The 27,176-nt window shown below is 49.4% G+C and overlaps 1 protein-coding gene across 5 annotated transcripts in view; it reads right to left on the reverse strand.

Annotated features, from left to right (window-relative positions):
* LOC140387886 (protein NLRC3-like) overlaps positions 1-26,069 on the reverse strand; it is a 98,775-nt gene extending 72,706 nt beyond the window's left edge. For 2 of the 5 annotated variants that reach the window (XM_072471173.1, XM_072471169.1), the window contains exons 1-3: positions 6,564-6,584; positions 2,132-2,186; positions 435-782 (exon numbers count right to left, since the gene is read on the reverse strand). In XM_072471173.1, coding sequence (XP_072327274.1) covers positions 435-782; positions 2,132-2,186; positions 6,564-6,569 — 409 coding nt within the window. In that variant the 5' untranslated portion in view covers positions 6,570-6,584. Of the gene's footprint in view, positions 1-434; positions 783-2,131; positions 2,187-3,191; positions 3,336-6,563; positions 6,585-25,933 lie in introns of those variants that run through there. The other 3 variants (XM_072471170.1, XM_072471172.1, XM_072471171.1) reach the window with 3 other exon arrangements.
* Between the last annotated feature and the right edge of the window lie 1,107 nt (positions 26,070-27,176).

The raw sequence follows: 27,176 nt of genomic DNA on the forward strand, positions 1-27,176 counted from the left end.
GAAATAAAGGTTTATTACGCTATTATTTACACAGCACGAAAGATCCCAATTGGGTCTCTCCTGCTGGTACCCAAACGACCCAACTTTACACAGAAGATAACTATACATGGTTTAGGTTCCCTGTCCACTTCAACGAGGGAGATCGTATTCGGCGAGGTTCACGGAGTGTTTAATTATTGCCACTTCCTAGGTCCTGTGTGGGTTATGACATTCACCATCTGCAAAGCATAAAAGTGGCTCAATATATTCATCCTACACACCTCACAAGCTCTATTCACTTGAATCTTCCTCATTCACAGTAACTTTTAAATATATCAACATTTTGCAGCACTTTCCAGATGATGATCAGGAGTCTCTAACTAAGCACAATTCCCACAATAAAATGTTGATTATTCTTTGATCTATCTACTGCTGGGAGATATTGATGCGCTCACCATACAATTCTAGTTCCACCGAATGCTCAATGTAGCCTTTTCCATCCTCTTGAATCACGTAGCAGGTGTAGTTCCCCTGATCTGACATAGTTGCTCCTTTCAGTCTGACAGCAGCATTCCCTATGGGGAATTCTTGGGGAAATAGCTTGGTCCGTCCCTTGAATGCTGAGTCTTGATACTCTGGATGATTTTCCTCACTGTAGAAGCTGTGAACCACAATTGAACCGGCTGTTCGCTGCCAGGTAATGACAAGATCCTGCAGATTGAAATTGACTGCAACAGGAAAGGTGCAGGGCAGTGATATGTCTGTACCCAAGACTCCATTAACCTGAGAGAAAGATCCCTCACCTAATGAAAATACAGGACATAAAAAATACATAATTTTAATGGCAAACATGGAGGAACCATAGAGATTCTGCTTGATTCTAGAAGACACAGGAAGCATGACGGGTTGGGAGCTGGGTAAAAGGTGACTGGGTAATGGGGGACAGAGATATCGATGGAGGGGGCGGGGTGGGGAGGGAGGACATTGGACCTTAAAACAGGAGTGGGGGTGGGACACCCAAAGTTAAACAAGAGTCTCTGTTGGAGCGCCCCCCCCCCCTCCCCCGCCTGCAGTCTAGGTGAATTGGCCATGCCAAATTACCCCTTAATTGTAAAAAAAATAGTGGGTAATCTGAACTTTAAAAAATAATAATTGGTCATTTAACAGCCTTAATTAGGACATAGATGGGCAGCCCATCTGAGCTTTTGCCTGCCTTAGCGTAAAATTGCTGCGAGGTCAGGGCAGGTATAAACCCAGCGGGAAGCCTATCTGTGCTATTTCTTGCTCACCCCTGCCTATAAACCCCCAGAGGGAGAGTATGAAATTCAGCCCAGGGAGTTCACTGCTCGCTTAATCAATGTTCCTCTTTCAAACGACACCATTGTGAGTATCATTAACTGATCATTCACATCATAGACAGTTTGTGGGATCTTGCCATGCACAAATTGACTGCCACATTTGTCCACATGAGAGCAGTGATTGCACTTTAAAACTCTTTGGCTTTCAGGATTTGGGATTTCTGAAAATAAGTGGTACATTGCTATATAAATGCAAGTTCCTTCCAAACTTGTGTTTAACCTTTTAACCTATAGTTCCACCGTTCAAGTTGCATTTACACTACGTTCTTACTAACTATTTTTCTTAGATTCCTATTCACAGTCTTCATTAGATAATGTTTAACGCAGAAACAGAATGAAAGGATTATTGGAACTGGTCCAATTATTTAGATATAAAAGGCAGAGACGGCCTGCCATTGGCTAGGGGCGGGATCTTCTCGCCCCGCCACTGTCAATGGGGCTTCCCGTTGTTCCCACCCTCCTCCACCGGGGAATCCACAGTGGAGAATTCAACGTCAGCACGAACTGCTGGCAAATCCCGTCCAAAGTAAAAATAGCCAAAGTAATAAAAAAGGAATAAATGAAGACTGAACAGGCAAGTAGGGAGGACAATGGAAGAGACACACCCGCAGACAGTTATCCTTTGTGATATTGTTGGGCACCAAGTTACTGGTAAAAGAACATTTGTGATGAAATCAATGAATAACCATTAAAGATAAAACTATTGGCTTAAGGGCAGCTACATATTTTGAGACCAACCACACAGTGGATTATATACTAACAGAAAGCTCCTGAATGAAGACAAAAGCACTTACTGAAAATAAGCCGTTGGAAGAACAGAAATGTGATGCACAGTAGATTCTCCATTGTCTGAAAAATAAAACCCATAAAATGAGTAACTGGTTTATTTTTCCAAGCATCTGTTCAATATTTGTGGCAAATACATATCCAGAGGGACTGATATTAAGCAGAGCAGGTGATAGGAGTTTCACATCACCAGGTTTCACTGGTACCTTAAGTTGAAGGAGTCACTCCCCATTTCTGTTTCTTGCTCCATCCAAACCGATCCTATTTCTTTATTAACTGAGCTCAGTTCCTTTCTCCCGACCATCTTTATCCCAATCTTTAATATCATGAAAACCACACCTCCCTTTTCATTTTATCTTCCAGAAATGAAGTCCTAAATACTTACTTCCCAGTCTCGATCTCTTTGCAATCATGTCAGAAGTGGGGATGTTTGCGGATGACTGCACAATGATCAGCACCATTCGCGACTCCTCAGATAATGAAGCAGTCTGTGTCCAAATGCAGCAAGACCTGGACAATATCCAGGCTTCGCGCCACACAAGTGCCAGGCAATGACCATCTCCTATAAGAGAGGATCTAACCATCATCTCATGATATTCGATGGCATTACCATCGCTGAATCTCCCACAATCAAATTCCTGGGGGTTACCATTGATCAGAAACTGAACTGGACTAGCCACATTAATACTGTGGCTACCAGGGCAGATCATAGGCTAGGAATCCTACGGCGAGTAACTCACTTCCTAACCCCTCCAAAGCCTGTCCACCATGAGTGTGATGGAATACTCTCCACGTGCCTGTATAAGTGCAGCTCCAACAACATTCAAGACGCTCAACACCATCCAGTACAAAGCAGTCCGTTTGATGCTCCCCCTTTCACAAACATTCAAACCCTCCACCACCGACGAAAAGTGGCAGCCGCGCGTACCATCTACAAGATGCACTGCAGCAACTCGTTAAGGTTCCTTAAACAGCACCTTCCAAACCCATGGCTGCTACCATCCAGAAGGACAAGGGCAGCAGATACCTGGGATCCCCACCATCTGAAAGTTCCCCCAAGTCACTCACCATCCGGACTTGGAAATATATCGCTGTTCCAACGCTGTTCCTTCACTGTCACTGGGGAAAAATGCTGGAACTCCCTCCCGTGCAGCAGCTTAGGGACTGCGGCGGTTCAAGAAGGCAGCTCACCACCACATTCTGAAGGGCACCAAAGGATGGATAATAAATGCTGGTCTAACCAGCAACACCCACATTCTGTAAATGAATTTTAAAAAAATGTCTGCACAATGGCTATTAGATCAAACCTATTAATTTCTCTCTCTCTCTCAATAGATTTCATTGAATTTACAGTGCAGAAGGAGGCCATTCAGCCCATTGAGTCTGCACCGGCCCTTGGAAAGAGCACACTACTTAAGCCCACACCTTATCCCTGTAACCCAGTAACCTCACCCCACTTTATTGGACATGAGGGCAATTTAGCATAGCCAATCTACCTAACCTGCACATCTTTGGACTGTGGGAGGAAACCGGAGCATCCGGAGGAAACCCACGCAAACATGGGGAGAACGTGCAGACTCCGCACAGACAGTCACCCAAGCTGAGAATTGAACCCGGGACACTGGCGCTGCGTTCTACCCACTGTGCTACCGTGCCACCCTAATTCATCCAATTCGTTGCAAAGCCTTTACACATTCAGATGCAGTGTCTTTAACTTTCTTCTAATTTTGCCTGACATCATCTTAGCTGCTTATACTGTATAAATTGCTTGACTGTCATTGTCCCTTCCTGACCCAGCTGCTTAATTTGACCCAAAACACTGTTCTGCCTCAGAACCTTGGCATTTCCCTTGTTGCTTTCAATGTATCCTTTTGTGGATCCTCCGACCCCAACCTTCATTAGTTTAAAGTTGTTTTTAAAAAATTTTGAGTACCCAATTCATTTCTTCCAATTAAAGGGCAATTTAGTGTGGCCAATACATGTTTGGGTTACGGGGGCGAAAGGGCTACGAGCAGCAGGTAGACGAGCCGGCGGATCCACAAGGTGAAGGGACCCCGGCCACCCAGGATGGAGACCATCGACCCGAGCATCAGCCTCCCCCTCCACTATCTTGAGACGGATGGAAGAACCTCCTCATGAAGGAGCTGACCGCTATAAAAGAGGTGATCAGGATCAAAATCCAGGTGGCGGTGAGAGAGGCGATGGCCATGATACAAAAGACAATCAATGGGTTGGGGAAGAAAGTGGAGACACAAGAGACGACAATCCACAACCTGGGAAAGCCTAGACGGACCAGAGCAACAGGATTGGCGCCCTGGAAGCAGAAGTTAAAACGTTGGTGGCGGCCCACGGGAACTTAAAGGGGAAAGTTGAGGACCAAGAAAACAGGTCCCGAGGACAGAATATTTGGATTGTGGGCCTGCTAGGTATGAGGCATAGAGGGTAGAGATCTGACGGGCTATGTTGCCCAAATGCTGGGCAACCTAGGTGAGAGAGACAGCTTCCCCAACACCCCAGAGCTCGAAAGGGCACACAGGTCGCTCAGGCCGAAACCCAAGTCGGGGGAGCAGCCGAGGGCGATCATTGCAAAGCTGCACCAATATCAGGATCATGAGAGGATCCTGCGGTGGGCACGTCAGACGAAAGCGAGCAACTGGGAAAGACACAAAATTCGAATTTGCCATGACATTGGGGCAGATCTGGCAAAGCGCAGGGCTGAGTTTAACCAGGCGAAGTTGGCTCTGTACAAGAATTGGGCGCAAATTGGTATGTTGTTCCCAGCCAGGCTCTGGGTCATGTACCAGAACAAAGAGCACTATTTCAACACTCCGGCGGATGCAAACAAATTTGTGCGAACCAGCGGCCTGGACAAGGGACAGGCGAGGCAACGATGAAGACTGATCAGAGGTGGATTGCGAAAAATCAAAGACTCATTGGACAGTGAACATGTTTGCGCGGGACTGCGCTGTCTCGCTCTGATCGAAAAGACCGGGTCACAGAAAAGAGCGAGGACAGGGGAATGCAGGTGTGGATTTAGGCAGAGAAAGCGGGCATAACTAAACGGCTACACACTAGCAGGGATAGCTAGCACGGGAAGACAGTTAGCAAGGGGGGCCGCAGCACACCTCTTGGCAGGGAAGGAGCAGCTGGTCGGAGGGACAGGATGGGAAGAAAATAGTTGGTTTTGGATTGGCTTTGGCAGGTAAGGTGCAGGCTGAGGAGACAAGATGGCGCCGCAATTGGCCACTTTGGAGGGTCCCTCAACAAAAGGGAATCCTCGGAGTGCAGGGGCGCACCCACGTGGCGTAACCAGAGTTGACAGCCATGTTGGGTGTCCCCTAGACAAAGGCGCAGGGGCTCAATTTCATGGTGAGAACGGTGACACGGCCATTTTGGACGGCCCCTAACAAAGAGAAACCAGGCAAGTATGGTTGATCCCGCAGGAGTGGGGGAACAAAACCCCCCCACCAGCATTATGACCTGCAATGTCTGGGGTCTTAATGGCCCAGTGAAAAGATCCAGAGTCTTCGCACCGTACGGACCTGTAAAGACTTTGCTCAAAGAAGTTTGAAAGCCAACATAGTTTTCCTATAGGAGACACACCTGAGGGAGGCAACAGCTGATCGCCTCCATTCTTGAGGTCGACAGAAAGTATTCCAAGGCCCCAACCGTAGAGCTTCTGGCGGAGAGGAAAATGCTGCAAATGGACTTTAACCTGCTATCTACCAGGAAAGCAATGCACCAACTCCGCCAGACACGGAGCACCTTTTATGAACGCAGGGAAAAGGCTGGCCGCCTACTGACTCACCAACTGAGAAAGCAGGCAGCCACGAGAGATAGCCGAGGTGATGTATAGCAGAGGCAAACTGTTAACCGAGAAACGGCTACATCGAAGGCATCTTGAAACCCATCATACAAGGAACTCCCAGCTTCTGAGCGACACAACGGACTTCTTACAGAAACTCAGCACCCATGGATCAGTTGAACCAGGAACATTCCTCGTCACAATGGACGGCTCGGTACTTTACACCAGCATCCCCCATGACAACGGCATTGCTGCAACAGCCTTAGTACTCAACACCGACAACTGCCAATTTCCAGACGCAATTCTGCAACTCATCCATTTCATCCTGGGCCACAACGTCTTCACCTTCGACAAAACGTTCTTCACACGGAACAACCACACGGAACAGCCATGGGGACCAAATTCACACCTCAATACGCCAACATCTTCATGTACAAGTTTGAACAAGACCTCTTCACTGCACAGGACCTTTAACCGACGCTCTACACCAGATACATCAATGACTTTTTATTCCTTTGGACCCACGGCAAAGAATCACTGAAACGACTACACAATAACATTAAGAAGTTCCATCCCACCATCAGATTCACCATGGACTACTCTCCAGAACCGGTGACATTCTTGGACACACGCACCTCCATCAAGGGCGTCACCTCAGCACTTTGCTTTACCGCAAGCCCACGGATAACCCCACGATGCTCCACTTCTCCAGCTTCCACCCTAAACACATTAAAGATCATCGACATTGATACCATCATTACATGTTGTCATGTGAGAGTACCTTTAAGGAATAGGTGTTTATCAAATAGCTGTAGTGGATGTACCTTTAAGAAATGGGTGTTTATCAAATAGCTGCAGTGATGTCAGAGTGTGGGTGGAGCTGGGCTGTCTACCTGCTTTCCCTTTCGTTTTTGAGCTGGCAGCTACAGTGTGTGTTTAGTTTCGTTTTCAGAGTTGGAGCTGCATCCAGCCAAACAAGGTGTAATTTTGATCTCTCTCTGCATGAAAAGGAATGTCTTCAGATCACTTGCTAATTTAAAAGTGATAACTGCTCTCAGTAGAAAATTTAAATCTGTTGTCTTTGTTAAAGAGGGTATTTGTCTTATGGATGTTGCTAGGAAAGATTAAGGGCTACTTATAGAGTATGTATTCTTTGGGGGGGGGGGGAGTATTTGAGTTGATAGTTGCTAAGATGTTTACTGTGTTTTGTAAAATGTTAACTGGATTCATATAATGAACATTGTTTTGTCTTAAAAGTACTTTAGATCTCTGTTGCATCACACCTGTAGAGTGTGCCCTTGTGTTCCCCTTAACCAAAATCTATTAAAGGTTGTGGGTCAGGTGAGATCCATGATACACTTTGGGGTTCTCTAAATCCTGGCCCGTAATAACTTGGGGGCTTGAGGATTAAAAGTCTATCTTTCATGATTGGATTGGCTTAGTGAACTTAAAGACAGTGAGGGGTGAGCATATTTGTGGTTGCTTTTCAGGTGTGGTATATCAGTTTAAGTAGGGAGTGTGTTGTGGGGTGAAGAAGGTCACACGCAGTACCTTACGAGCAGAGACTAAGAAGAAGCTTTTAGATTTGGCGTTATCTGAGAGCACACGAAAAGAGGTACTTATGGTGCTAGCTGAGTATTTAAAATTGCCTGAGATACAGTCTGACTCATTAGAAATGGCAAAAATTCAGTTACAGATCATGCAACTTGAACATGAAAAAGAATTAAAACAGCTTGAACACAAAAGGAGAGAAAAAGAGAGAGAACGGGAGATACAGATCAGGGAAAAAGAAAAGGAGAGAGAAGAAAGAAACAAAGAAAGAATAGCGCTAGAGAACAAAAAGAAAAAGAGAGCGAGGAAAGGGAAAAAGAGAGTTTGAACTTCAGAAGATGGCCATGAAACATGACAGTCAGTTAAAATTGGCGGATGTAAAGGGAAACGTACAGTTGGAGGATAGTGATGAGGATAAAGAGAAAGAGCGTCATAGTCAAAGCCTTGGTGGGGATCTATTCAAATATGTCCAAGCATTGCTAAGGTTTGATGAGAAGGAGGTAGAAGCCTTTTTCATTTCATTTCAGAAGGTGGCTAAACAAATGAAATGGCCACCGGACACGTGGGTATTACTGATTCAAACAAAGCTGGAAGGTAGAGCTAGTGAAATGTTTGCATCACTACCAGAGGAGGTATTTGTGATGTATGAGGAGGTGAAAAAAATCCATCTTGGGTGCATATGAACTAGTGCCTGAAGCCTACAAAGGTTTAGGAATTTAAGGAAAGAATTTGGTCAAACATACATGGAGTTTGAAAGGATCAAACAGAGTAATTTTGATAGGTGGATAAGGGCTTTGAAAATAGACCAAACGTATGAAGCTCTCAGAGAAATTATGCTTTTGGAGGAGTTTAAAAATCCAATTCCTGATGTAGTGAGAACTCATGAGGAAGAGCAGAGGGTTAAAACTGTGAGGTTAGCAACAAAATGGCAGATTATTATAGATTAGTTCATAAATTAAAGCTTGGTTTCCGACATCAGTTTCAGCCTGTGAGGGATAGAAACTGGGGAAAAGAGAAATACTCAAGTGATAGAGGTAAAGGAGATCTGATGGGGGATAATAAGGAGAGTATACCTCAGATTAAAAAAGAAATCCAGGAGGGTGGAGGAGAAATGAAAAGTTTCAAATGTTTTCACTGCAATAAACTAGGCCATGTGAAGTCACAATGTTGGTGGTTGAAGACAAGCCCGGGAAAGGCTGATATGGTAAAACAGGATAAGACAGTGGGGTTTGTTAAAGTGGTAAAGGAAATCCCAAGTGAAGGGAAGAAGGTGCAAAAGATTGTACAGCCTGATCAAGAGGTGATTGATAAGAAGATGCCAGATCTCTTTTAAAGAATTTATTTGTGTGGGTAAAGTTTACTCATGTGTACCAGAAGGAACAGGTAAAGAAGTCACAATTTTAAGGGACACGGGAGCTCGTCAATCTTTAATGGTAAGAGATGAGGAGTTATGTGGTTTGGGAAGAATATTGCCAGAAAAGGTGGTAATATGTGGAATTCAGGGTGATAAGAGTAGTGTTCCATTATATAAGGTACGGTTGGAAAGTCCAGTGAAGAGTGGTGAAGTGGTAGGAGGACTAATAGAGAAATTATCTTGTCGAGGAATACAGTTTATCTTGGGTAATGATATAGCTGGATCGCAGATGGGCGTGATGCCTACTATGGTTGATAAGCCAGTGGAAAATCAGAGAACTTAAGTGTTGCAGGACGAATATCCTGGGATATTTCCGGATTGTGTAGTAACAAGGTCGCAAAGTCACAGGTTAAGACAAGAGAAATCAAAGAGTGAAGATAAAGTTGAAGTTCAATTATCCAAAACGATTTTTGATCAGGTGGTTGGATGAGGCAGATATTTTTAGTTTAGGAAAATTGGCGGAATTACAACAGAAAGATATAGAAATAAAACAGATGCATCAGAAAGCATACACGGAAGAGGAATCTGCGTGCATACCAGAATGTTATTACCGTAAAAATGATGTCTTGATGAGAAAATGGAGACCTTTACATATGCAGGCGGATGGAACGTGGGCAGAAGTTCATTAAGTGGTATTGCCGGTAGGGAATAGAAAGGAGGTGTTGCGAGTAGCACATGAGGTTCCAATGGGAGGTCATTTGGGAGTAAGGAAAACTCAAGCTAAAATCCGTGGGCAGCACGGTAGCATTGTGGACAGCACAATTGCTTCACAGCTCCAGGGTCCCAGGTTCGATTCCCGGCTTGGGTCACTGTCTGTGCGGTGTCTGCACATTCTCCCTGTGTGTGCGTGGGTTTCCTCCGGGTGCTCCGGTTTCCTCCCACAGTCCAAAGATGTGCAGGTTAGGTGGAATGGCCATGCTAAATTGCCCTTAGTGTCCAAAATTGCCCTTATGTGTTGGGTGGGGTTACTGGGTGGAGGTGTGGACCTTGGGTGGGGTGCTCTTTCCAAGAGCCTGTGCAGACTCGATGGGCCAAATAGCCTTCTTCTGCACTGTAAATTCTATTAAAAACAATTTTATTGGCCTGGACTACATAAAAATGTAGTTAAATTTTGTCGATCATGTCACACATGTCAAGTGATAGGGAAACCTCAAGCAGTGATAAAATCAGCGCCCTCAATACCCATTCCAGCATTTGAGGAACCTTTTACACGGGCCTTAATTGATTGCGTAGGACCGCTTCCTCAAACGAAAAGTGGGAATTGATATCTTTTGACTACAATGGATGTGTCTACTAGGTTTCCAGAGGCCATTTCAGTACATAATATTATAGCTAAAATGATTGTGGAGGAGTTACTTAAATTCTTTACTAGATATGGACTACCCACAGAAATACAATCAGATCAAGGATCAAATTTTACCTCAAGGTTATTCAAAGAAATTATGGATAGCTTGGGAATAAAACAATTTAAATCAACTGTGTACCATCCAGAATCGCACGGAGCATCAGAAAGGTGGCATCAGACTTTAAAGACAATGCTGAGGGCTTATTGTCACGATTATCCAGAGGATTGGGACAAAGGAATTCCATTCGTACTGTTTGCACTTAGAGACGCACCTAATGAGTCAACCAAATTCAGTCCTTTTGAACTAATTTTTGGTCATGAGGTAAGAAGATCACTTAAATTGATTAAGGAAAAATTGGTGAGTGAGTAGTCGGAACTTTTGTTATAAATGTTTTTAATTGATTTTTTAACAAAGTATATTTACCGTTATGTACACAGAATAATATATATATATATATATATAGAAGAGAAGAGCACACACAAACATACCACAAAAAGAACATAAAATAAAATAACTGGTTGGATATTATGCACCAGCTCAACAGCAGCAATTCTGTACAATTGGCAATATTATTTTTTTTTTTAAAAATAATTTTTATTAAAGTTTTCATAAAATATCAATAACAAAATGAGAAAGAAAAAAGAACCCAACAGGGTTAAGTACAAAACACAATCTAAAAAAGCAACCCCCCAAACCCCTCCCCCCCGTACATAAGTAATAAATTAACATTAACACCCCGACTTAACACAACAGGTGTATACACCCCCTCAAACCCTCCAGTGTAAATAACATAAACAAAAATAAAGTAACCCCCCCCCCCCCCCCCGAGCTTCTGCTGCCACTGACCAATGTCTATCGTCTGCCAGAAAGTCTAAGAACGGTTGCCACCGCCTAAAGAACCCTTGTACCGACCCTCTCAAGGCGAATTTCACCCTCTCCAATTTAATGAACCCTGCCATATCGCTGATCCAGGATTCCACGCTTGGGGGCTTCACATCTTTCCACTGAAGGAGAATCCTTCGCCGGGCTACCAGGGACGCAAAGGCCAGAATTCCGGCCTCTTTCGCCTCCTGCACTCCCGGCTCCTCTGCCACCCCAAATATTGCGAGCCCCCAGGCCGGTCTGACCCTGGATCCTACCACCCTCGACACGGCAATATTATTTTTGACACACAAGTAGCCATCTGTTTGTGGGTGTGGGGGGTGGGGGGACAGGACTGGGGAGGTAGATATACATTTGGGTGCCGGAGAAACAATTACAGGGGCAATACGCGAGTGGGTCTGGTGCTGGTGTTGTCTCGTCGGAACTTACATTATTGGATTACGTGTCAAATCTTACGGAACTATTAAATAGAGCAGGTGAATTGACTAGACACCATTTAAAAGTTGCACAAAATGTGATGAAACGGGTAGCGGACAAGAAAGCAAAAGTTTGTAGTTTTGCCAGTGGAGATAAAGTTTTAGTATTGTTACCAGTCATAGGTGAACCTTTAAAAGCAAGGTTTTATGGCCCTTATCAGATTGAAAGTAAATTAAGTGAGGTGAATTATGGGTAAGAACGCCAGATAGAAGAAAAACTCACTGAGTGTATCATGTGAATATGCTTAAAAGGTACTTTGAAAGAGAAGGAGAGCAAAAGGAGGAGGTTTTAATGATTCTAACTCAAAGTGAAGAACCAAATGCAGATGACTTTGAATTTGACATCCCTCAAATTAAATTGGAAAACGAGGATGTTCTTAAAAATTGGGATAAATTGTTGAGTTACATTCCAGAGGAAAAACAAACTCACCTCAAAGAGTTATTGATATCACATGGGCAAGTTTCTGGAGATAAGTTGGGAAGCACTAAAATGGCTATACATGATGTAGATGTGGGAAATGCTGTTTCAATTAAACAACATCCATATAGACTTAACCCTTTAAAATTGGCACAGGTTAACAAAGAGATTGAAAGTATGCTTAAAAATGGCATAATTGAAGTGGGTTGCAGCAAATGGAGCTCACCCATAGTGATGGTACCAAAACCGGATGGTACCCAATGCTTGTGTGTAGACTATAGAAAGGTTAATGCAGTTACAAGAACGTACTCATCCTATCCCACGTTTGGAGGATTGCATCGAGAAGGTGGGACAATCAGCTTTTATTTCCAAACTGGATTTACTTAAAGGTTACAGGCAGGTGCCTTTATCCGAAAGGGCGAAGGAGATTTCAGCTTTTGTGACTCCAGATGGTATATATCAATTCAAAGTTATGCCATTTAGCATGAAAAACGCCCCAGCCATATTTCAACAGTTAACGAACAAAGTTGTTTCAGGATTACCCAATTCTGCGGTATACATTGACGATCTGGTAATTTTCAGTCAGACATGGAAGGAACATTTTCAGCATCTGATGGAGTTATTCGATTGTCTTCAGGAGGCGGGTTTGGTGGTAAACCTAGCCAAAAACGAATTTGGAAAGCCCAAGTCACTTTCCTTGGCCATACAATCGGACAGGGTCGAATGGTCCCACGAGGTGTGAAAACAAAAGTTATTGGGGAGTTTCCAATACCGTCGACACGAAGGGAAATAATGCAATTTCTTGGCATGAGTGGATTCTACCCAAATTTGTGCCAAATTCTAGCAGCGTGGTTGCTCCACTGACAGACTTGCTAAAGAAGCATAGTACATTTAAGTGGACAGCGGAGTGTCAACAGGCATTTGACTGCCTGAAGGCTGTGTTAATCAATGTTCCTGTGTTGGAGAATTACAAGGGGCTCTGTGATCAGATTGAACTAAAGTATCTGACTTTAAAGAGAAATGCTGAGGCGGAGAGAAATGGATGGATCGTGCAGAGACCTTCTTGTCCAAAGTGACTGTCAATCAAAAGAGATTCCAGCTGGAGGAAGAAGAACTAAAATGGACTATGTTATTATAAATGTTTGCTTGTTTTGTTAAAAAAAACGTATATTCACTGAAAATATTTCTTGAAGGAAAATTAAAAGGTGAAAAATGAAACCATATTTTTTTTCTTGTGGGGAGGTGTCATGTGAGAGTACCTTTAAGAAATGGGTGTTTATCAAATAGCTGTAGGGGCTGTAACTTTAAGAAATGGGTGTTTGTCAAATAGCTGCAGTGATGTCAGGGTGTGGGTGGAGCGGGGCGGTCTGTCTGCTTTTACTTTCGTTTTTGAGCTGGTAGCGACAGTGTGTGTTTCGTAAACGTTTTCAGAGTTGGAGCTGCATCCAGCTAAACAAGGTGTAATTTTGATCTCTCTGCATGAAAAGGAATGTCTTCAGATCACTTGCTAATTTAAAAGTGATCACTGCTCTCAGTAGACAATTTAAACCTGCTGCTTTTGTTAAAGAGGGTATTTGTCTTACGAATGTTGCTAGGAAAGATTAAGGGTTACTTATAGAGTACTGTATTCTTTGGGGGGAGTATTAGAGTTGCTAGTTGCTAAGATGTTTACTCTGTGTTTATGAAATGTTAACTGGATTCATATAATAAACATTGTTTTGTCTTAAAAGTACTTTAGATCTCTGTTGCATCACACCTGTAGAGTGGGCCCTTCTGCTCCCCATAACCAAAATCTATTAAATGTTGTGGGTCACGTGAAGTCCATGATACACTTTGGGGTTCTCTAAACTCTGACCCATAATAACGTGAGACCACCACCCACCAGGTACGCGGTACATACTCGTGCCACTCGGCCAGCGTTGTCTACCTCATGCGCTGCAGGAAAGGATGTCACGAGGCGTGGTACATACAGACATTGCGACAACAGATGAACGGACATCGCACGACAATCGTCAGGCAGGAATGTTCTCTTCCAGTCAGGGAACACTTTAGCAGTCAAGAGCATTCAGGCTCTGATGTTTGGGTAAGTGTTCTCCAAGGCGGCCTTCAGGACGCGCGACAATGCAGAATCGCTGAACAGAAACTGATAGCCAAGTTCCACATGCATGAGGGCGGCCTCAACCAGGATTATTGTCTCATTACAGTCACCCCCCCACCACCTGGCCTGGGCTTGTGAAATCCCACCAACTGTCCTGGTTTGAGACAATTCACACCTCTTTAACCTGTGATTATCCCTCTCTCCAGTTGCACCGTATGGACCTGTAAAGACTTAATTACCTGCAAAGCCTCGCATTCAAAGTATCGTCTTGCATCTTTGACTTTGTGGAACCCTCCTCGTCACTAACATGGGAAAGGAGCAGTGCTCCTGACGAATGTGATATAAAATAGTTACTTGAGAGATATTAGTTACTGTAATGTAGAGATAGGCCAGTCTCATTCTGGTGAGTTCACAGACAAAGGATTTCAGACCGCATGGCAAAGCAAGGAAGAGGTGTGTCCACCAAAGGAGGAGAAAAGTATGCTGGGTAATAGGGGCCAGAGGAAGGGATTGGAAGTGAGCCAATCAGAATATATCAACAGGTCAGGAGGGAATTAGGATGACCTATGGGAATCGTGTATGTGAAACTTGATGCCATTTGAATGTATCAGTACAGACTCCTTTGTTCTACAGCCTCACTTGATTCCAGAAGTGTACGAAGCAGGATGTGCTTTGTGCTCCTGAGAATTGAGGAAAGCTTGCAAGCTAAATAAAATAACTAATGCTGTACCTGCAAATCCATCTCGACTTTTATTGAGGCCAGACTGACGGGTAAAGAAATTTGGGATTTGACACTCCGAAAGCTAGTGATTCAAAACAAACCTGTTGGACTTTAACCTGGTGTTGTAAGAATTCTTACTGTGCCCACCCCAGTCCAACGCCAGCATCTCCACATCATCACTTCCTTCTAGCCTCTGTGGTGCTCCCTAGCAGTGGTGCCCAATGATAGTTGAAATTGAATTGGGAGACTTCCGGTTGCGGCGATGACCAGCTAAGCCGCACGTTTCGGCGGCTCCAGCTCGAAAGGACCTTCGGGCTCTTTTAAGAGCCCCAACGGGGAATTTTTTCGGGACGAAACCCGGTGTGGGGTGAGACAACAGGGAGTCCCTGTAGCGCACAAAGACTCCGTGAGACGAATAGAGTGAAGTCGATGAGGCTTTATTAAGCGTGTCTGTTCCCCCGCAGCTCGCTAGTAAACTGGCCTGCGGGGCAAGACTCCGGCTTCTTATACTCCGCCTTCAGGGCGGAGCTAGAGGTCAACGGCCAACCAGGACCCGGGATCTGTCAGCCAATGACATTAGGGCTTCCAGTCCCACATGACCCCCAATACATACTACCACATTTACCCCTTGTCAAAAATGAACCCGGTGGGGTGATGCTTCGTATGGTGGTAAGGGTTTACAGGGCTGGTCCTGGGAGGAAAAAAAACATTCACATGGCAATACAGTATTGTACAATTTTGTCCTGTTGCAACTATTTACAGAGGGTATAGGAAGAAAGCAAAATGTTCTTGTGAAAGTCCATATTTAGTTTTAGATCGACGCCACGAGTCGGTCGGGTGGTCTGGTCGTCCGTGTCGATCGCCTCAGCCCCGGTGGTGGTGGTGCTTGTACCGGTGTTGTCGCCTCCAGGAGCCTTACGGTTTCAGCTTGGGCTTTATTCTTGGTCGGTGCTGAGGGGAGGGGAACCGATCCTCCTGGGAAGGGGGCGGTCGCGGGGTGCGGCGGTGGCAGGAAGGGAGGGGGTTGGGTTGATGGCGTCGGGGGTGTGTGCGTGTTGCCGGCGGGCGCCAGATCCCGCAGGGAGACCGTGTCCTGTCGGCCGTCGGGGTACTCCACGTAGGCGTACTGGGGGTTCGCGTGGAGGAGGTGAACCCTTTCGACCAACGGGTCCGCCTTATGTGCCCGCACATGCTTTCGGAGCAGGATGGGTCCTGGGGCCGCCAGCCAGGTCGGCAGCGACGTTCCAGAGGAGGACCTCCTAGGGAAAACAAGGAGACGCTCATGAGGCGTTTGATTAGTGCTCGTACATAATAACGACCGGATGGAGTGGAGAGCGTCCGGGAGGACCTCCTGCCACCGTGAAACTGGGAGGTCCCTGGACCGTAGGGCCAGTAGGACGGCCTTCCAGACCGTGCCGTTCTCCCTCTCTACTTGCCCGTTCCCCCGGGGGTTGTAGCTGGTCGTCCTGCTTGAGGCTATGCCCTTGCTGAGCAGGAACTGGCGCAGCTCGTCACTCATGAAAGAGGACCCCCTGTCGCTGTGGATGTATGCGGGGTAACCGAACAGTGTGAAGATGCTGTTCAGGGCTTTAATGACTGTGGCCGCGGTCATGTCAGAACAGGGAATGGCAAAAGGGAAGCGGGAGTATTCGTCCACCACATTAAGAAAATATGCATTGCGGTCGGTGGAGGGGAGGGGCCCTTTGAAATCGAGACTGAGGCGTTCAAAGGGGCGGGAATCAGGTGCGCTCCATCCGGCCTGAAAAAATGCGGCTTGCATTCCGCGCAGATGAGGCAGTCCCTTGTGACTGTACGGACCTCCTCTAAAGAGTATGGGAGATTGCGGGACTTGATGAAGTGGTAAAACCGAGTGACCCCCGGGTGGCAGAGGTCCTCGTGGAGGGTTTGGAGGCGGTTAATTTGTGCGTTGGCACATGTGCCGCGGGATAGGGCATCGGACGGCTCGTTCAGCTTTCCAGGACGATACAAAATCTCATAGTTGAAGGTGGAGAGCTCAATCCTCCACCTTAAGATCTTGTCGTTTTTGATTTTGCCCCGCTGTGCATTATCGAACATGAAGGCTACCGAGCGTTGGTCAGTGAGGAGAGTGAATCTCCTGCCGGCCAGGTAATGCCTCCAATGTCGCACAGCTTCCACTATGGCTTGGGCTTCCTTTTCTACTGAAGAGTGGCGGATTTCTGAGGCGTGGAGGGTCCGGGAGAAAAAGGCCACGGGTCTGCCCGCTTGGTTAAGGGTGGCCGCTAGAGCTACGTCGGAGGCGTCGCTCTCGACCTGGAAGGGGAGGGACTCGTCGATGGCGCGCATCGTGGCCTTTGCGATATCCGCTTTGATGCGGCTGAAGGCCTGGCAAGCCTCTGTCGACAGAGGGAAGGTCGTGGTCTGTATTAGGGGGCGGGCCTTGTCTGCGTACTGGGGGACCCCCTGGGCGTAGTATGAAAAGAACCCCAGGCAGCGTTTCAGGGCTTTTGGGCAGTGCGGGAGGGGAAATTCCATGAGTGCGCGCATACGTTCGGGGTCGGGGCCTATTATCCCATTGCGCACTACGTAGCCCAGAATGGCTAGCCGATCGGTGCTAAAAACGCACTTGTCCTCGTTGTACGTGAGGTTCAAGGCTTTGGCGGTCTGGAGGAATTTTTGGAGGTTGGCGTCGTGGTCCTGCTGATCGTGGCCGCAGATGGTTACATTGTCGAGATATGGGAACGTGACCCGCAACCCATGTTGATCAACCATTCGGTCCATCTCCCGTTGGAAGACCGAGACCCCGTTTGTGACGCCAAAAGGGACCCGTAGGAAATGGTATAATCGCTCGTCTGCCTCGAAGGCTGTGTACTTGCGGTCACTTGGGCGGATGGGGAGCTGATGGTAGGCGGACTTGAGGTCCACGGTGGAGAAGACTTTATATTGGGCAATCCGGTTGACCATGTCGGATATGCGGGGGAGAGGGTACACGTCTAGTTGTGTGTACCTGTTGATGGTCTGGCTATAGTCAATGACCATCCTTTGTTTCTCCCCTGTCTTCACTACTACCACCTGCGCTCTCCAGGGACTATTGCTGGCCTGGATTATGCCCTCCTTTAGTAGCCGCTGGACTTCGGACCGAATGAAGGTCCGGTCCTGGGCGCTGTACCATCTGCTCCTAGTGGCGACGGGTTTGCAATCCGGGGTGAGGTTCGCAAACAAGGACGGGGGTTGCACCTTGAGGGTTGCGAGGCCGCAGATAGTGAGTGGGGGTATTGGGCCGCCGAATTTGAACGTAAGGCTCTGTAGATTGCATTGGAAATCTAATCCCAGCAAAGTGGGGGCACAGAGTTGGGGAAGGACGTTTAGTTTGTAGTTTTTGAACTCCCTACCCCTGCACCGTTAGGGTAACTATGCAGAATCCCTGGATCTGTACGGAGTGGGATCCTGCAGCTAGGGAAATCTTTTGTGCGCTGGGATAGGTGGTCAAGGAACAGCGTCTTACCGTGTTGGGGTGTATAAAGCTCTCCGTGCTCCCGGAGTCGACTAGGCATGGCGTCTCGTGGCCGTTTATTAGCACCGTTGTCGTCGTCGTCTGGAGTGTCCGGGGCCGAGCTTGATCGAGCGTAATTGAAGCGAGACGTGGTTGTAGTAGTGGAGTGGGGTCCGTTGTTGCCGTCCAAGATGGCGTCGGGGATGGAGAAAATGGCCGCCCCCATACATCGCACGTGGCTGGGGGGTCACAAGATGGCGGCGCCCCTCCTCCCCTCGTGGTGGCCGGGACCCAAAATGGCGGCGTCTGTGGGTCGCACATGGTGCGCTGGGGAGCGCTAGGACCGCGAGCGCTAGGACCGTGAGCGCTAGGACCGCGCGGAGCTCCCTCACCGGGGACAGCGGTGGTCGGGGCCCAAGTAGGTGGCGCCGGCGGGTCAGGCGTGGGGCGCGGGGTGGGGGTTAGGGGAACGTTAGGGACGCGCAAAACTCCCTCCTCTCCGTGGAGAGTGTTGGCCGGGACCCAGAGCGGTAGCGCCGGCGGCGGGTCATACATGGGCTGCGGGGAGGGGGGTTGGGGAGCGTAAGCGGCGTGCAGGGCTCCCTGTTCTCCCGGTGGTCGGGACCCAGAGGGTCTGCGCCTGCGGGTCGTACATGGCGTGCTGGGGGGGTTGGGGTGCGTAAACGGCTTGCAGGGCTCCCTGTTCTCCCGGGACAGCGGCGACCTCGCGGGACCGGCACACAACCGCATAGTGGCCCTTTTTCCCGCAGCTTTTGCAGATAGCTGCGCGGGCCGGGCAGCGCTGTCGGGGGTGGTTCGCCTGGCCGCAGAAATAACAGCGGGCGCCCCCGGTGCGACTCGGCGTTTGGACTGCGCAAGCCTGTGGGGTGTCCGGGGGGGGGGGGGGGGTAGGGGGTTTGCCGCGACGGGTACGTACGGGGCCCAATGGGCTGCCGCGCGGTCGGGGCCGTAGGCGCGGGTATTACGCGCGGCCACGTCTAGGGAGGCTGCTAGGGCCCGTGCCTCTGAGAGTCCTAGTGACTCTTTTTCTAGAAGTCTTTGGCGGATTTGGGAGGATTGCATACCTGCCACAAAAGCATCGCGCATTAACATGTCCGTGTGTTTGTTTGCGTTCACCGACGGGCAGCTGCAGGCTCGTCCCAAAATCAGCAGCGCGGCGTAGAATTCGTCCATCGATTCTCCGGGAGCTTGCCGTCTCGTCGCGAGCTGGTAGCGAGCGTAGATTTGGTTAACTGGGCGGACATAAAGACTTTTCAGTGCTGCGAACGCCGTCTGGAAATCCTCCGCGTCTTCGATGAGGGAGAAAATCTCTGTGCTCACCCTCGAGTGCAGGACCTGCAGTTTTTGGTCTTCTGTGACCCGGCCGGTGGCCGTTCTGAGGTAGGCCTCGAAGCAAGTCTGCCAGTGCTTGAAGGCTGCTGCCGCGTTCACTGCGTGGGGGCTGATCCTCAGGCATTCCGGAATGATCCTGAGTTCCATAGTCCTTTTTAGGCACGCTTAATAAATTGTAGCGCACAAAGACTCCGTGAGACGAATAGAGTGAAGTCGATGAGGCTTTATTCAGCGTGTCTGTTCCCCCGCAGCTCGATAGTAAACAGGCCTGCGGGGCAAGACTCCGGCTTCTTATACTCCGCCTTCAGGGCGGAGCTAGAGGTCAACGGCCAACCAGGACCCGGGATCTGTCAGCCAATGACATTAGGGCTTCCAGTCCCACATGACCCCCAATACATACTACCACAGTCCCCCCCAACGAAAAAGAAAAATATCGGCGGCGGCGGCCAGATCGCGAAGAATCCTCGAGGACAGGGGCAGAAGGAAAAAGGAGCAAGATGGCGGCGGAGGGAGCCCAGGCGACATGGGGGCCGGACCAAGATGAATTTTTGAGACGGTGTGTGGAGCTGCTTAAGAAGGAGGTACTGGCCCCGATGCTACAAGCAATTGAGGGGCTTAAGGAGACACAAATGACCCAGGAGATGGAGCTCCGCATGGTGGAGCAGAAGGTGACGGACAACGAGGACGAGATCCTGGGCCTGGCCGTCAAAATGCAGACGCACGAGGCGCTCCACAAAAAGTGCATTGAAAGGATTGAAGTCCTAGAAAACAGATCACGGAGAAAGAACCTTCGGATCCTGGGTCTCCCTGAGGGAGTGGAAGGAGCGGACGGCGGGGCTTACGTGAGCACGATGCTACGCTCGCTAATGGGAGCTGAGGCCCCCTCGGGCCCCTTGGAAGTGGAAGGGGCCCATCGGGTCCCTGCGAGGAGACCAAAGGCGGGAGAACCACCTAGGATGACGATCGTGCGATTTCATCGCTTCAAGGACAGAGAGGTGGTTCTGAGATGGGCCAAAAAGGTACGAAGTAGTAGATGGGAGAATGCGGTGGTACGGGTGTACCAGGATTGGAGTGCGGAGGTGGCGAGAAGGAGGGCGAGTTTTAATCGAGCCAAGGAGGTGCTACACAAGGTGAAGTTCGGGATGTTGCAGCCGGCGCGACTGTGGGTCACGCACCAGGAGAGGCATCACTACTTCGAAATGGCGGAAGAAGCATGGACCTTCATTAAAAACGAGAAACTGGATCAGAACTGAGGGACTGATGTTGGAGGGGAAACGACAATGCTGATGTATATCGAGATGTAAATTGGGGAGGGGGGGGGGACACTGAGAAATGTGGGCGCTGGTGGGGGGGGGAAGAAGAGACATAGGCGGGGGATGGGGAATGGGAGTGGGGCGGCAGAGGGAGCTGCGCCACGAGGGGCGGGACGGCTCTAGACAACACGGGGCTTATTGTTCTTGTTCCCACGCCAGAAAGATGATGGCGGGAAGATAGGCGCAAGGTAGATTGGAGTTCCCCACACGGGGGGGTCAAGGAGAGAGCGGGAGAAGCCGGGGTCAGTTGAAGTCAGCTGACTTTCGGAAGCAATATGGGGGGAGTAATCAAGCTAGATGGGGATCTAGCAGGGGGGGGTAACTGGGTTGCTGCTGCAGAGATCGAAGAGGAACTGGTAAAAGAAAAGGTGGGCGGGGCGGGAATGCGCCGCCTGGGGAACGGGTGGGTGCGCGGAACCGGGACGTGGGACTGGCCTAGACAGGGTGATGGCTAGTCGACAGGGGGGCAGGCAGCCCCCCAGTTCGGCTGATCACGTGGAACGTGAGAGGCCTAAATGGGCCGATTAAAAGGGCCCGGGTGTTCGCGCACTTGAAAGGACTAAGGGCAGACGTGGCCATGCTTCAGGAGACGCACCTGAAGGTGGCGGACCAAGTTAGGTTCAGGAAAGGATGGGTGGGACAGGTGTTCCACTCAGGGCTGGATGCAAAGAACAGAGGGGTGGCCATACTGGTGGGGAAACGGGTGTCATTCGAAGCTAGGAACATTGTAGCAGACAGCGGAGGCAGATATGTGATGGTGAGTGGCAGGCTGCAGGGAATGGAGGTCGTGTTGGTTAACGTATATGCCCCGAATTGGGATGATGCGGGATTTATGAAGAGGATGCTGGGACTTATCCCGGACCTGGAGGTAGGAAGCCTGATAATGGGGGGGGACTTCAACACCATGCTGGACCCAGGGTTAGAAAGATCTAGATCTACGACCAGAAGAAGGCCGGCAGCGGCCAAGGTGCTTAGGGGGTTTATGGATCAAGTGGATCCATGGCGATTTGTTAGGCCGATGGCCAAAGAGTTCTCCTTCTTCTCCCATGTTCACAAGGTATACTCCCGGATAGATTTCTTTGTTTTGGGAAGGTCACTGATCTCGAGGGTGGAAGGAACTGAGTACTCAGCCGTAGCTGTTTCAGATCACGCCCCACACTGGGTGGAACTGGAACTAGGAGAGGAGAGGGAGCAGCGTTCACTCTGGCGACTGGATGTGGGATTACTGGCGGATGAGGGAGTCTGCGTAAGGGTGCGGGGATGTATCGAAAGGTACCTGGAGGCCAATGACGACGGGTAGGTCCGAGTGGGAGTAGTATGGGAAGCACTAAAGGCGGTGGTCAGAGGAGAGCTGATCTCCATCAGGGCCCACAAGGGGAAAATAGAGGCCAAGGAAAGGGAAAGACTACTGGGGGAGATTTTGAGAGTAGATAAAGAATATGCGGAGGCCCCGGATGAAGGACTATACAGGGAGAGGCGACGACTCCAGACGGAGTTCGACCTGTTGACCACAAGGAGGGCGGAGGCACAGTGGAGGAAGGCACAGGGGATGAGATATGAATATGGGGAAAAGGCGAGTCGCCTGTTGGCCCATCAGTTGCGAAAGAGGACAGCGGCAAGTGAGATAGGGGGAATTAGGGATGAAATGGGAGCTACGGTGCGGAGAGCAGGGAAGATAAACGAGGTGTTTAAGACCTTTTACGAGAGACTATATAGGTCCCAACCCCCAGAGGGAAAAGAGGAGATGCGGCAGTTTTTGGACCAATTAAGGTTCCCGAGGGTGGAGGAGCAGGAGGTGGAAGGCCTGGGGGCGCCGATTGGGGTGGATGAGGTTACCAAGGGGCTGGGGAACATGCAGGCAGGGAAGGCCCCGGGACCAGATGGGTTCCCGGTGGAATTCTATAGAAAATATGTGGACTTGTTGGCCCCGCTGCTGGTAAGGAACTTTAACGAGGCCAGAGAAGGGGGGACCCTACCCCCGACAATGTCGGAGGCGACGATATCGCTAATCCTGAAGCGGGATAAAGATCCGCTGCAGTGCGGGTCCTATAGGCCTATCTCACTGCTAAATGTGGACGCCAAGTTGCTAGCAAAGGTGCTGGCTTCGAGGATAGAGGATTGTGTCCCGGGGGTGGTGCACGAAGACCAGACAGGGTTCGTAAAGGGGAGACAACTAAATGTCAACGTGCGACGGCTATTAGGGGTGATAATGATGCCCCCAGCAGAGGGGGAGGCAGAGATAGTGGCGGCAATGGATGCAGAGAAGGCATTTGATAGGGTGGAGTGGGAGTATCTATGGGAGGTGCTGAGGAGGTTCGGGTTCGGGGACGGGTTTGTCAGCTGGGTTAAACTCCTCTATGGGGCCCCAACGGCAAGTGTGGTCACAGGTCGGCAAAGGTCGGAGTATTTTCGACTACACAGGAGAACAAGACAGGGATACCCGTTGTCCCCATTACTGTTCGCGCTGGCAATTGAACCACTGGCCATAGCGCTGAGAGACTCCAGAAAATGGAGAGGGGTGATTAGAGGGGGAGAGGAACACCGAGTGTCGCTCTATGCGGATGACCTACTGCTGTCTGTGACAGACCCAGTGGGGGGGATGACAGAGGTCATGCAGATATTGAGGGAGTTTGGAGATTTCTCGGGATATAGGCTTAACATGGGAAAGAGTGAGCTTTTTATGATACACCCTGGGGACCAGAGTAGAGGGATAGATGGCCTACCGCTAAGGAGAGTGGAAAGAAACTTCCGATACCTGGGGATTCAGATAGCCAGGAGCTGGGGAACCTTACACAGACTCAATCTGACACGGCTGGTGGAACAAATGGAAGAGGATTTCAAAAGGTGGGACATGCAGCCGCTGTCACTGGCGGGCAGATTGCAGGCAATTAAGTGGATGGTCCTCCCGAGGTTCCTATTTGTGTTCCAATGTCTCCCTATACTGATCACTAAGGCCTTCTTTAAAAAAATAGATAGGAGCATCACGAGCTTCGTGTGGGCAGGGAAGGCCCCGAGGGTAAGGAGGGGGTTCCTACAACGTAGCAGAGACAGAGGGGGACTGGCGTTGCCGAATTTGGGCGACTACTACTGGGCCGCCAATGTGGCGATGATTCGTAAATGGATGATAGAGGGAGAGGGAGCGGCGTGGAAAAGGTTGGAGATGAAGTCCTGCAAAGGGACGAGTTTAAAAGCGCTGGTGACGGCGCCACTACCGCTCTCCCCCAAAAAATTTACCACAAACCCAGTGGTGGCGGCAACATGAAGTATCTGGGGGCAATGGAGGCGACAGAGGGGTGTGCTGGGAGCCTCGGTGTGGTCCCTGATCAGGAACAACCATAGGTTTGCCCCAGGGAGGCTGGACGGAGGATTCCAGAGCTGGCACCGGGTAGGAATCAGGAGAGTGGGAGATTTATTTATAGACGGGACGTTTGCGAGCTTGGGAGCGCTTGAGGAAAAGTATGAGCTGCCCCGGGGAAATTTCTTTAGATATATGCAGGTGAGAGCGTTCACGAAACAACTGGTGAGGGAATTTCCGCTGCTCCCGACACAAGGGATCCAGGACAGGGTGCTTTCGGGGGTGTGGGTCGGGGAGGGCAAAGTGTCAGAGATATACCGGGAGATGAGAGAAGAGGGGGAGGAGTTGGTGGGCGAACTGAAAGGAAAATGGGAAGAAGAGCTCGGGGAGGAGATTGAGGAGGGTTTGTGGGCTGATGCCCTAAGCAGGGTAAATTCCTCTTCCTCGTGTGCCAGGCTTAGCCTGATCCAATTTAAGGTGCTGCATAGAGCACACATAACGGGAGCAAGATTGAGCAGGTTCTTCGGAGTGGAGGACAAGTGTGGGAGGTGTGGGGGAAGCCCGGCGAACCACACACATATGTTTTGGTTGTGTCCGGCACTGGAGGGGTATTGGAGGGGAGTGACGGGAGTGATCTCGAAGGTGGTGAAGGTCCGGGTCAAGCCAGGCTGGGGGTTAGCTATATTTGGAGTAGCGGATGAGCCGGGAGTGCAGGAGGCAAAAGAGGCCGATGTCGTGGCCTTTGCGTCCCTAGTAGCCCGGCGTAGGATTTTACTCATGTGGAAGGAAGCGAAACCCCCCGGACTGGAGGCCTGGATAAACAATATGGCGGGGTTCATAAAACTAGAGCAGATGAAGTTTGCGCTGAGAGAATCGGCTCAAGGGTTCACCAGATGGTGGCAACCGTTCCTCGACTACCTAGCGGAACGTTAGAGGGAAGATAGATGGCCAGCAGAAGCAACTCAGGGGGAGGGAGGGGGGGGTAAATTGTTTGGGTTTTTGGAGGGGGAGGGGGAGGGGGGGAGTATTACTTCGTGTTATTTGGTTAGCTTACCATGTTAGTTAAACAATGTTATATTGCAGTTATCATGTTACCTTTTTTTTTTGATTTGTAAAGGAAAAAAATTGTTTGAAAACTTTAATAAAATATATTTAATAAAATATATTTTTTTAAAAAGAAATTGAATTAGGAAAGTATCTTGAAAGATGGCCAACTGTCCCGTATTTAAATGTTTCTCTCTGATTTTGGCTGTTTGGCCGGGGGGCGCGGGGGGGGGGGGGGGGGGGGGTGCGGAAGTGGCCGTTAATTCCCTTCAACTGGGGGAAAGGGCGGGCTTTCTGTCCGACGGCTCGCGGCCCCCGGCATTAAATCGGTGTGAGGCGGGGGAACGCGGAGTGAATCCCGACCCTGGGAGGCTCGGGGGTCCCGGGAAGGGGCGGGGAGGCTCGGAAGGAGCAGGGCGGCTCGGGGCCATTTTGGCCTCCGCTCCTTGCTGTCGGGGCGGGAATTGCAGAAGTGAAGCCAACTTGTGAGACGTCGAAGAGCCGATGGTTCGCGTTAAATATTCACCTTGAAGCAAAATAGACCCCCGCGAAACAAAACCTGACCCCCCCCCCCCCCCCCCCCCCCCCTCGTTATTCGGAGAGTTTAATTTCGTTAACGTACCTTTTCCACCAGCCGGAGTGTGGGGGGGAGGGGCAGAGTGAACAACAACGGTTTATTTCTCTGCGGATATCCTCTTCAGGTTTCACCCTGATAAAGAAATCTGCTTTCATTTTCACTTCCAACATTTTAGATTGACAATCAAAAATAAAGATCAACCCCCCCCCCCCCCCCCCCCCAAGGAGGCGGCCAATGTAAACATGCAGACTCGCTGTTTCCCAGAGGGCTAACTTCATGGTCAAAGTATTTCTCCTCAGTAGATAAAATAATAGACAAATGCGCGCCAGCCACTGGCTTTTGGACTGCGGGATTATGTCTGATCAGTAAATACAAGTGATAGACATTGAGAAAACCGACTGAAACCGTGGGCAGGTTTCATTGGGGTGGAGGGTAGAGACGGCCGGGCGGGTGGGTGGGTGTGAACATCTGTGCCGCCAGCTGACATGCTGTTTTGCCAGCACCATCTTTTTCCCGGGGTCATTTTCGCACGTTGGCCGGGGAGGGGGCAGCGGGGCAATTCACCCGTTCACATTTGTCCTCCACCTTCGGGAAGAACCTGTTCATTTGGGTTCAGGTCGGTGCATTTTGTGCAGCGCCTTTAGTTGCATTCGTGTGATGAATAACTGTACCTTTTAATGTCATGACCCCTTTAAGACCGGGTTTGGAACCTGGGGGACTCCGCCACCCAGGGAGCCATATATAAGGTAATGTTCAGTGTGCAGTGAGCACACTTCTCGGTAGCTGTGTGGTTCTCTGCTAATTAAAGCCTTTGTATTATCAATCATCTCTCTCGAGTTGTAATTGAGGGTATCTCAATTTAATTAGCAGATTACTTCAAGGTGGGCAGCGGTCTAAAGCCGAAGAAGCTCAATTTGGATGCTCAGTCGCCGGAGGCCGCTGAAATTTTAAAATACTGGCTCCGGTGTTTTGAGGCCTACCTGAACTCCTCAGACGCTCCAGTCGACGGACCTCGCAAGCTGAGCTTGCTACATGCCCGGGTGGGCCACAGACTCTCCTCCGTGATCGAAAAGGACACCACGTACGAAACAGCGGTTGAAATCCTGCAGAAGCGCTTTGTTAAGCCAATAAACGAGGTACACGCCCGGCATTTGGTCTCGACCTGCCGGCAGCGCTCCGGGGAAACGTTGGACGAGTACGTGGAGAGACTCAGCGCGCTCGCTAGGAACTGCGACCACAAGGAGGTGACGGCAGAAGTCCATATGAACTTGCTCATTCGAGATGTTTT

The sequence above is a fragment of the Scyliorhinus torazame genome, chromosome 13 (genome assembly GCF_047496885.1).
Source record: "Scyliorhinus torazame isolate Kashiwa2021f chromosome 13, sScyTor2.1, whole genome shotgun sequence".
Lineage (NCBI taxonomy): Eukaryota > Metazoa > Chordata > Chondrichthyes > Carcharhiniformes > Scyliorhinidae > Scyliorhinus > Scyliorhinus torazame.